The sequence below is a fragment of the Eutrigla gurnardus genome, assembly GCF_963514095.1.
Source record: "Eutrigla gurnardus genome assembly, chromosome: 11".
Taxonomy (NCBI): Eukaryota; Metazoa; Chordata; class Actinopteri; order Perciformes; family Triglidae; genus Eutrigla; species Eutrigla gurnardus.
In genome coordinates, this window is record NC_139925.1 from 12,098,197 (window position 1) to 12,110,722 (window position 12,526).

At 41.2% G+C, this 12,526-nt stretch overlaps 1 protein-coding gene across 2 annotated transcripts in view; it reads right to left on the reverse strand.

Annotated features, from left to right (window-relative positions):
• The window catches only part of LOC311020661 (cGMP-dependent protein kinase 1), a 75,219-nt gene that overhangs the window by 37,707 nt on the left and 24,986 nt on the right, over nucleotides 1–12,526 (reverse strand). For both annotated transcript variants that reach the window (XM_084020856.1, XM_084020855.1), the window contains exon 3: nucleotides 6,215–6,328. In XM_084020856.1, the coding sequence (XP_083876982.1) occupies nucleotides 6,215–6,328 (114 nt within the window). The remainder of the gene's footprint in view (nucleotides 1–6,214; nucleotides 6,329–12,526) is intronic.

Sequence of the window (12,526 nt, forward strand, 5' to 3'; positions counted from 1 at the left end):
GGCCTGTCTGTCTGTCTGACTGTATACTGCTGCTGTCTATGGTTGCCTCTCGCTGGGTGTTTTAACCTTTCAAACAGTCTTGAGCCCCAGAAGAGCCTCTAGCTCCAGGCTCACACCTGCGCTCCAACTCAGGACAACATGCAGCATCAGGGGCCCTCGCATGCATGCACATATAATGGGACAACCTTCAACATAATAATGCACTTGCACACATAATAATGCAAATGCACATGAATTCAGATCCATTCATCTATAGAAAAGAATCCACATTGTCAGGTTATAGACACCGAGCAAAAATACAGGCAGTGACAACCTTGACTTCAAACAGCTGGGTGGGGGCTTCCCTTGTACCATCTCCATTTTAACAGCACATTTCCTGCTGCATTTTCTTGTGGCAACAGTGTTACCATGGCAGCCGTGGAAACAGAGAAGATTTTTTTTTTCTCCGCTCTGTCCCACTGGAATTCTACAAACGCCATTCTTTCTGTCTTCCTCTCTCTGTCCCTGTATTTTCTTCACTTAACCAATGAAACCCCTGTGTCGTACTGCTGAACCTCTGCACAAATCAGCAGGGCGTGATGTAAACACAATGAGCAGACCTTCATTCTGGACGTATCTGTCACATATCTCGTCTGTGAGCTTTGTTTTTCCAAACCATCTCTAATTGTGATGAGTAGCCTATTGTAAAAGACACAGCAGCACAGTAGATGGTGCCTCTGTGTTTCTTGTTCAGTGCATTGGGCGAAAGTATGCATTCCAGTCACATTTAAACCTACAGGCAACCTTAGGGCAATTTAGACCCCAAAATGCATGTCTTTGGACTATGGAAGGAAGCTGTAGAATCGGGAGAAAAACCCAGGGGAACATGGAAACTCCACACAGAAGGCTGACCCAGGAAACCAAAAGTGTTCTCCAGGTGTTTCAAAATGTGGGGCATTCATATATGATGACCATACGAGAGGCAAAAGCTGGCTCTCACATCTGAGGATGCAGAAACACCTGTTCTCTTCTGCTGTACTTGTTCTATCTTTATCTTCTCTATTTAGCTGGCTAGACGTACATACAGGCAGCTGGAAGGCTGCAGAGACCACAGCCGCATTTATGGTTCTGTACAATAGCATAGAATACAAATACCCCCTGATTACAATGTATGTAAGACATATTTCCTATGTTAGCATGCAAAAACATTTTCATTGTTGAAGACACATAGCAGCATGACTGTTCTTATATTCAGCTGAATACACAGGAAATCGACAAGTGGTAAGTGCAAAGTAAAAGTGCTCACTCTGGTTTTCAAAAAGCACAAAAGTAAAGCCTTTTGTTCTGAAGGTGCTTTGACATTTTGGGACTCACTAGATTTCAATCCCACTTAATACAAATTGCATACAATGCTGCTGTTTTTCTCTGCTGGCAAGGTAAAAAAAAAAAAAAAAAAGACAGCGCTTGCTATTCTGCGCCAGAACCAACAAGAGAGCAGTCCCCGAGTGTGAGAGGAGGTCAAGACTCGGGACTGATGTTGTGGAATCACACCGCCGGATCAAAAGAAGCCCGGTGGTGATCACACGGTTCATCATCATGTCATGTGGAAAATGTCAAAGTGCAGAAAGAATGTTTCGCAGCTAGTCTGCATTCCTTCGCGATGGGAGTTGGAGATAAAGAAACTCGGAGGGCACACTGACAGACTTCCAATCAACATGTTTTATCATTTAAACATAACAGAGGGGGGAAAAAAAGAAACCGCCGTTCTCCACCAGTCATAATGTTTAACTTCTCCAAGGAGTCAGACCTGTAACTTATCTAGTTCTGCCAACAAGATTCACTCGCTGCAGACAGGGTGATTCCTGAGACTGAGCAGACGTAGTCCACTACACACACACACTCACATTCACACACACTCGCATGCACGTTTTCCTCCCTGAGATTGATGAGAAAGACAACTGTTTGCTAACTCCCCAGCGGAAGGAAGGCTATTTAAACAGCTGAGCTATCAGTCCGTCACAAGGGCCATTCTCAGAAGTCTCCAGGACAATGCTGCCGCCGCTTCATTTTTTCGTTCTGCGATACCATGATACGAAGTGCTTTTTTTAGTAACGGGTGTGTGTGTATGAATACTGATGAGAGCACTGGCCCTGTGCGAGCTGTCATGTTATATCTATGAAGCGTGCTAAAGTGACGATTGCACTTCGGCAAAATGCAGGCTAGTGTGGATACATCACAAAGTATGTAGTTACGCATGTCTGTGTCTATGAGGGGTTTGACGGTGCTTTCAGAAGCTCTTGTCATTCAGGAGGACCTCAGGGGACTGTATTAAAACAACGTGTTGATCAGAGTGTAGTAGTGGCACATAAGGTGTTAAAATCATGTTCAAATTCCAACTACCCAACACGAACATGAGCATCCTCATGAAAATAGACAACTATTAAAGAAGATTTAAAGATTCAGTCATGGCTTGGATGGCTGCCAACTACATTAATTTTTATCTCAAATCCGTGGTAGCAAGGGGAGAATATAAATGTCAAATAAATGGAATCATTATGAGAAAGGATATGCCAATTTGAGATGAATGTACCAACCAGTCCATGCATATATTAAATATATAACTGGTTGGCATAAATATGCATATCATATATTTATGCGTGAAATGTGCATCAATGATTCCCAACCTTTCAAGTCTGATGTATCCCTTCATCGACCAGCATGTCATCTTCTAAATGTCTTTATTTATTTTAAACTGGAGGTTAAAAAAATGGATTCTGCTAAACAAGACGTGGTAATTCTGGAAATGGAAGATTGAAAAGGGAAACACCCTCAGAATGACAACGATAATAATATGAGCCACTCTTATCTCCGATCGTTAAAAATAGATGAAAAAAAAATGCTATGCAACAGTTCTCACTTAGTTTCCAGTCAATTAACTTAAACCGTGTTTCCTAGCCATGCGTCTGTTTCTCATACCGGCTGACCCTGCGCTCCTTTGAACAGTGAAAAGCTCATTCTGAAATGTGCATGGGAGCGTTTCTGACACTCAAAATGAGAGATATACGCATGTGTGTGTGTGTGTGTGTGTGTGTGTGTGTGTGTGTGTGTGTGTGTGTGTGTGTGTGTGTGTGTGTGTGTGTGTGCGTGCGTGCGTGTGTGCCTGCTGCTGGCAAACCCCCAACAGTACACTTGATGGGTCGAGCTGTATAGCAGCTTTCAAACACACGCTGCCCTCACCTCATCTGGAGCTCCCTTTAAATGCTCATGGTACTTCTCAAAGGGAATTAAGCCATTGATTATGTTCAAAACCTATAATCTAGTCGTATGTTAAAGCGTTTCATGTGCATGAGATTGGATCCCGACTGAGAGCACATGCTGAGTTTCTGCAGTGACGTCTGAGACTCCTTGACCATCACTATCATTAAGATGGAGCACAGAGATAATCCGTCTCACTGATTATGTTAGTAGTGACAGGCAGTGACCTCATCTTTAAGAGGGGACTGGTCCAAAATGTCCTTTGGAGCCACTATGACTGAACAATATGTTTATTTGTGCCACAATGTGGTGTATTTGTCAGTCGTAGTTTACCAGTTATGCATAGGACTGTTTTTTTTTTTAAATGTATTCTTTACCGTGGAAATAAAATGTTATTTTTTTATACATTCTTTTGTTCTTCATTTCTTCTTTTTTCAGCAAAACCTTAAGATGAGGTTGAAAGCTATGGAAAACATCTATATTTATGGTGTTGAATATTTAATAAAGACGACGTCTCTGGGATGTGCTTATGATTGGTTAGTATTTAGGGCAAGTAACTTTAGAATAAGTGATGGATTGTTGGAAAATTTAGATAAAACTATGGAGCCAATAGAGCACTAGTGGTTTTTCAATGTTTTTTTATGGTGTAACGTTGAAATGATCAAATAAGTTATAAGTACTATTTAAGTAATTGGTTATTAATTTTAGTCATTTTTCGAACAAAAAGGCTAGACAGCACCTACAGACATTAGGATTTGCTGCTTTTTTTCTTGTTTATATCGTTGTAAACTGATTATCTTCAATTTTGAAAATAATTACCAGTTACAGAGTTAACCCTTTTACTGGGACTTTTACAAATATATACTTTGATTCCACAACTTAAGCATGAAAAAACCAGAGCCACAACAGCAATATTGTTTGAAATGGTTTCTTTCCCGCCGTTATGCCACACCATGCTGAATCCTGTTAGCTGTTAACGGCTTTATGAAACAGTGACATTTTGACGGTAGAAAATAATATTTTTAGCCGAAGCCCACCGTCTGCCTGTCCGCAGACAGAACAATTCCAATTTTTGTCCTGCTTCCCTTGAGGAAGCTCCCTCATTTTGCTGTCACGGCTGTCCAGTATTTGTCACCTCTCTCTTTTGTCTCACTCCTACCACTTTCTTCCCCTCTTGCATGTGGAATCCCACCTCATTTGCCAAGACTGGCAGAGCCAAACCCCAACTGTGTCCACAACTCTACTCTTGAGTGTCTGCATCCACGAGCGAAATATAACATATTGATTGGAGGAGCTTGTTGGGGGTACGCATCCTTTTGGGGAAGAAAAGTGGATTCTGTTATAGAAGACATAAAAGGCTGTAAAGGAGCGGAGTTGATGGGAAGCAAATATCCTTTTCAGTCCCACCCCAGGAATTTGCATGGAAATACAAGAATGAATGCAAATGCAATATTATAGTTTTCAACTTTGCCTGATACCTGAAATACATCCGCTTAGAATTACACATTTCGAGTCCACATGGGGAGATGAAATGACGCTGAGGATATATCCTCCTATAAAGGGGTTCCACATGCAGATCAAATCAAGTTCTTCATTGGAAGTTGATCCCCCATGCACCCTCGTAGTAGTTGCATGATTTCCATCGAAAGCAGTCACCTCTAATATCCTATGTCACTGCTGAAATGCTCAGTATATTCTTGTGTAGAGACATATATTAAAACAAGCTTAAGACAATCACCCGCTGTCACGCTGCCAGAGACCCTGGTAGACTGTAAACACACTTCTGCCCATGTAGACAATTACATCATTTGTTCCATGCAGAGTTTTTATTAAGCAGCCACATCACCAGCGAAGCGCTGACGTACACTTCTAAAGATTGTGGAAGGAAATACATGCTGGTGGGCTGGTGAGAGGCAAAAGAATATACCAAAGAAAAAAAAAAAAACACAGACACTCTGTCGCCTGTGGGAAGGGGGAATATTTTATCCCATAAGAGTTGGCTCATCTCCCTACGGGCACTTGTTGCCATAGCAATGGGAGCTGGGAGTTTCTGTCAGGTTGGCTGGTCAATGGTAGGGCATCATGGGACATGAATGGGGTCAGTAATGGGAGTGCAACCTGGCTGCCACCATCATAAACTGTGGTTTCCTCCACACTCTCAACCGGCGCCTCCTCGGCCTCGTCTACAGGCCTTCATTGCATGCATTCATTGGAACCTGGCTCACACGCAAAACAACTCACAGTGTGTGGAATTATTTACTAGGTCAACAATGATTAGACTGAATTATGATACTGTAAGTGCCAGCTGAAGCACTCAGGCACTTGATTTGAGCCATATCTGCGCTGAAACACTCACACCCACCAGACTTTATCCCACCTTTTTGTCTACTTAGTATCTCATCCAAAAGACACGTTTCCAGTTATTTTCCATTTCCTGCCTCGCATAAACACACATTTTTCATACTGACACACTCTCTCCTAGCACGCTACATCTCAAATGTGCGTAGTCCACCATCTGTGCTGTCCTTTCTCAGTCTTCTGTCCGTACTCTATTAGGCTGACTATTCAAACCACCAGGCTGATAGACCACCTACTCACCCACTGTGCATCCTTCATAGCTGGAGCTTTGACACAACAAAGGGTAGACGTTAACATCCAGCCCCCCTTGGGGGGATCTCGCAAGACACTTATAGAGTATTGTGGGAACACAGAGCGGCGGAGAGCATTTCATGATGGCCGAGGAACAATGCTATCTGTGCTATACGGTGACTTTGTGATCCTCCTCTCTGTGTCGACGCAAGGCTTATATCTTCCAGGCAGAAAGACCCCCTAATCCTGCACCCCAAGGGAACAGAATTCACTGGATGTGTGTTTGTGTGTGCGTTTGTATGTGCGAACAGGCACATCCTGGGGAATGTGTAGACATTCAACACTGATGTGAGCACTTTGGATGGTTTTCCAGGTGTCTGTGGAGACTCACTCTTGACTGTGGCCGTCCTGGTGCAGTTGTAGAGAATAGCCAGCTCTCCGAACACCTTCCCTGGCCCCATGGTGCAGAGCTTCAGGCTCTCCTTCGTCACCTCCACCTTCCCATCTGAAAACGGGCAAGAAAAACAGGTACGACATTAAGCATGATGCTATTCAAATTGCATTGTCAATATCCTGCCTGATCACCGAAGTGTGTGAGCCCTCTGCTCCCTTCAATAGGGGCAGCAAACACAGTTTCAGTGATGAAATGGAGTGGATGATAGGTGTCTGAGGGCTTTTTTTCATTTTTGGGAGCACCCAGCCAGGCAACCCTTGAATCACTGGGCTGGAAAGAAAATAAGATTATTTTGCAATGTGGACTTTCCAAGGGCGACTGGCCTCCTACTAAGCCTGCGTGTGGACCTTAAATAGCAATGCAGCCGTACCAATGTGAGAAAATTCTACTTAGAGCTCTCACACATGGCCTGGCATGCCTTAAGGTGAAGGACTGGTTAAATTCAAGCATTCATAAAGAATGCTCAAAAATGTTATTATTGCAGTATGCAAGGATTCACATAGTCACTATTTAGATCTGGTCCAATGCCAACATATTTTAGCATTAAAAAAGCACCATTCAACTTTAAACTCTAGATGAAACGGCATTTTGAGAGTATCTAGCTTCCGTATCCTGATGTTTGTCCGAGTTAAACAAGATATGCATGCAAGACATAACGTTGGGAGGAATATGAATTTGATTTGATTAGCTCACAACCAGCTTTAGCTCTGTGCAGAGTCCAACGTTCCAGATTGACTGATGGATGATGTCATGATATAATTGCTTGAAATTGGTTGGTAAGCCGATGTGAGCACGTCATATTTTGTTTTCCAGTTAGAAAAATGTAATGGATTTGAAGGAATTGTTTTTTTAATAAATTGCTCAATAAGATCACAATATGATCTAGAAGGGGTTAAAAAGGCATTTTTCAATTCAGCTCAACTCCCAATAATAATCTTTTTTTTCCCCCGAGTGTATAATTGTGGCAAGTTTGCACCATCACCAGGGTAAAATTGATTTCCATTTCAATATTTCCAATAAAATGATGTCTACATTGTTGTTTGCTAAATGTGAAACTGCTTCCTAGTATGTCTACGTTACTTTAGCATATGTCCCCAATTCATACAGGCATAAAAGAAACCCACACATGACGGTGTCTGAACAAAATCAGAGAATGTTCACTTCCGTGCAGCCTGGGTGAGCATTATTCCAGTTTAGGTAAATATTTTCTTATACAGACTGTAAGAGGCTTTTTTTGCCCCTGTGACGGGGGGTTGGCTGCTGCCAATGTTTACAAAAGCCTCATCAAGCATGTAAACTGGAAACGCAGCGTTCCAGAAGGCGCAAAATCCCAAAGAAAACAGCTGAAGTCATCTCCAGGCGATTGAAGAAATATGGCAAGATGATAAGAGCACGTGAGTCATCCACAGAGGAAACAGTTTGACTTGTTATCTTGTTGCAGAGGCTGGTAAACTCCTTTGACAGAAACCCTACAGAAACCTTGCCATGTTTCAGTCAATTATTTTTTCAGACTTTCTTCCACCTACCTGGAAGGATTATCATTTTTGTCGTGATAAACAATCCATCATCCATTAATGCCCAGCAAAGAAGCATACATGCAGAGAAAATCTTCAGCCCTTAAAGTGCGTCACCATATTATTCCCTGCCGTTTTTACTGCCCTGAGAGTCTTTTTTTCCTCTGGGCTTCCTGCAACACTCCACTATTTCCATTAAAATGGAGAAACAGTTGGAGATCAAAAAACCAACTATGATGTCTCACCATTCAGCTTCTTAACTATACAGTGCTTGTGCATCTCTGATTTTAGTATCAGCTTAAGCAAGAGCTTTCTTCGGTAGATTGAAAAGCGTACGCCACACATCTTCTTTCGATTCTCTCACTCAAATGCTTGTTTTCAGTTTAGCAAGGCGTATAATCACCAGACTTCAACTTCTTGAGTGCAAGTCTGATAGACAGCTATGGGTGTTATACTTGAAGTTTGGTTCTCGTGCACAAAGAAAAAGTATTAAAACCCTTATGGTAGATCATCGTATGCCTGATTCTATTTTGTACTCGTTTTGTACTCATGTTTCCCATTTTCTTAGCATAAAATAACTTCTTATGCACATCAACATTTCTCTGAGGAAAAAAGGGAACCGCGTATTGCTCGTTTACAACCGTAAAAACATTTCACAAACTAAGTATAGCTGATATCATTTTCGTAGTGTCAATCTCAAGCCTTGCAGAGGCTATCAGGACTGTAATTATTGAGCACAATTTGCTGCAAGAACTGCCAATGAGAATCGATGAGCCCGAGAAATATGTGGCAAATTGGAGTGTGAAGAGTGTCGAGATGATGATGTGACTTGTCACCTCACAAAGCCCCTGAGATCCTATTACAGCTATTAAACCTGCGTCTAATAGACAGACAATGGATGATGACTAGTTTAGAAGAAAGAAGATGCCAATGGTTGCCATGTTCTTCCAGTACAGAAATTGTAACCAAAGACAGTCCTGCGTGTTTGTTGTCATCTAATCAGGTGGATAAAGGGTTCACATTGAGCTGTCTATGATCAATTGTGCACCCTATTTAACTGACTATTGAATCCATATCACAATAAGCAAGCCACAAATTGTTGGCTTTGATCCATCAGCAATAGCAACATGTACAAAGCAGGTCTGTGAAGTGAAATAGATGCAATATACACACTGCCATTCAATCAGACCAACTGCCACAAAAGCTTGATTCATTACAGTGAGACGACTGAGAGGACTACTCAAAGTTTTTTAATTGCCTTTCATGCTTTTATGTTAGAAAAAAAAAGTCCTCTTATGTCTTATATTCTGCATGAATGGTTTGCAAAATAAGTCATGTTTTGTACATGGAGAACAAAGGAACAAAACACAACTAAAACCACTGAAAGAGACAATGATCTCCCTGAACAGAAGTGAATCAAAGTTATTCGTAAAATAAACTGGAAGATTAACAACAATGTGTGTGTAGATTTACAAGTTCCTGTTTCACAATAATGCCTAGAACAAGCTGGAACCCGAAGGTGTATTGTTTTTAAAGCAAAGCTATTCTTAAGACGTCACAGTAGAAATAGAAGGTTTGTCTTGGGTAAGCACTATTGGAATTGAACAACCTGGCTCTGAAGCTTTGACAAAAGAGAGTGAAGAGCAGGCAAATAATAAGTAATTAATTTAAATAAAGATGAGGTAAATAAACTCAGACCTGAGGAAACAATGGGATGTGATTGTCAGTGAAATCAGTGGTGTAGGTGTGCCGAGTGCGGTGTGAGGAAAAGATGTCGCAAGAGTACACAAGAATAATGCACAGGAGTGAAGAGAGAACTCACAGCCAGAAAAGCTTTAAAGGAGGTACCTGCTGCTTTAAAGAGACAAACGCATACAGAAAAACACAGCAGAGGGCCGTCACAAATCACAAAATGAAGATAATAACTATGGAGCGATAAATCACAAATTAAAGTGAAACAGAAGTTAGAGCGGCTTTAGCTTCTGTACTGTGATTACTCCCCAGTGGAACAGATTGATATCACTGTTGAATTTGATTGGACCGCTAAAAAGTGGTGGTGCGCTTGAATGCAGCGTGTTACAGAGCTACAGGACCAGCTGCACCATCCAACTTGTTGATCAATGTTTCTGATTGATTGATGTATGGATGTCTTATATAAGCACATAGGACAAAAATGTGATGGTTGGCTTTTAATATAAACATATGAAGAAATCAGGACACTTTACACATCAAGCAGGACTAGAACACCATCATGATTTTCCCAACATCACCCATTATTATAACTGGATTCTATATATTTTCCATATATTGTTAAATAGCTGCACAATATGACTGGGGATGTGATCTATAAGGGTTACGAAGGCATTTTTTCCATTTCATCTGGACTTTAAACTAGGGCTGCAACATTATGAAAGTCAATACTGATGCTTTTTTATTGTTGATTTTGTTGTTATTCATCCCCTCTTTGGAGCCAGTGGAACAAAGAATCTTCATTGTAAAAAAAGAACCTTGTACAGGCATTCAGCCCTTCATTCACATCTTCAATGATCACAAAGGCTATCGTACACTATGAAGGACACTTTAATATAAGCTTCTTTCATGTGCTTCAAAACTCTTTTTAGCCTGTCAGACAGCTGCAAAATGAATGAGAAAAAAATATTTTTCAGTACTTACAGAGCCAAAAAACAACATATTACGGAACAGGGAGGAAGTAAAGTAGAAACATAAATGTTATAAAACATAATACAATATTTGTGTTTGCCATAAACTTACAGTAGGCTCGAACACGGGGCCTTTTTATAAAACACACATTGGCATACAGGAAAGGCCTTCCCAGTGGACCTCTTCTTCTGAATATTAATGATAAAGGAATGATCAAGGAAATCACAGGTACCTCACGGCTTACTTCTTAATAGGATGCATGTTTTTACAAAGATAAGCATCTCTACCTTGTTGCAGCTGTTGCAGACGTGAGAGAGATGAACAGCTGTTCACTCTCCATGCTGTTACTCAGAGCACATACGGTATTTACATGTCATCTGTGCCAGTGGTGCACAAACATAATGCAGGTGATTATTTCTAGTACATCTTCTTGAAATGTACCTGGAACATTTCTTACAAACTCCGTGTCACCCATCTTCCTCCCGAGTTGGTGTAACACTCCCACAAGGCTGACATTTTACTTCACTTCCAAAACAAACTAGGCACCCTTTGACCTCTTACATCATACCAGTCGTGTGCAATCCGTGGCATCTTCTCCGAATCGGCAGCCAACAACACAAGATTTTGCCAGCAAAAATTGAATGTGACACATCATACAAACATTGGCCACTGATACGGGTGAATGTCATCTTATTTGCCGAAAAGGCTGATAAATCGGAAAGCATATTCAATCAAACCACAAAGTAGACTGCTGAGGGGCCAAATAAAATGGGTACACAAACCATCCAAATGTGAGTTATAATTATTGTATTTATTCTTATTTTGGGGGCCAAAACTGTTTCAAATGTGAATACATTTGGTGTATGCTGTTTTTGTCAAAAGGAAAGAAGAAACGCATACATTTAACAAGTGACTTCACACATTTCAGTGTATGCCCGTGTCCTTTTTCAAAAGGACACAGGACACAGAACTTGGTTCGGTCCGAGGTTTAATAACAGCATGCGTCTTGCGGATGGGTTGAAATAAGGACAAAGACAACCAAAAATAAAGTAGAAAAACTGCATGCTTGACTATGGACGAAGCTCCTAATTTCCTGTGGAAGGACATGCAATTAATCCCTGAGCGAGGTGAGTAGTCAGGAGCACAGTGCTTGTTATGAACGACGCACTGACCGCAGAGGGAATTACTCAGAAAATAAATAATCAAATTATTAGAATTAGCAATATAGCAAATACATTGCTGTTCAGAAGTTCACAAGAATCTATCTAAACATGCCAAGATGTGATCCAGCTCATTTCCTGTTTTTGTATCCAGTAAGACCAGCTTTATCCATATTCACTTGTTATTCTCCTCACATATGCAAGTTCTATCCAAATTCGTATTCAAATAGCACCACAGGCAAAAACATGCCATCTTATTGGGCAGTCGATCAGACACATCTCACAGAGCCATGTAACAGTTGATTACTGTCCTGTCTATAAAGGCCCATTAAGAATGGAATAAGAGGTAGAACAGAAAACGTGTCAAATACCACCTGTATAATTTTAACTACCATGAGGGTTTTTCCTGTGTCAACGTATCACAGCAGGTCTCCTCCCTGGAGCTGTGTTAAAGGCTGATCATTTGAACACGCACAGCGGGGCTTCCAGACAGACGGACAGAGCAGACTTCCCTCCGGCTCGATTCTGGCTGCATTCCAAATCAAAATCTTCTGTCTTTTAAGTTAACTTTATCTCACACTGTTGCTGAAGAGGGGAAAGCCAAGCAAAAGGGCTCCTACTAACACTCTAACGCAGTGATTTAAATAATCCTCTACTATCTGAAGGAGAGTTGCAAAATGAAGTCATTTTCTATTAAGACATTTGTCTTTTAGACTCAACCTGATGAGTACAAAGGCACTTTTGTGATGACCCCACTCAAGTGTGCCTCTGTTAGCTGCATACGACACACTAACATTCTCTCTTAACCCCAAATCAATTTGGATAAAAGGACATCTGTGGTTTTCCGTGTGAAGTCTTTCACACCGAAGCAAGGCTGCGTCTATATATAGAATTGTGTTCTAGGGGTCAGGCGC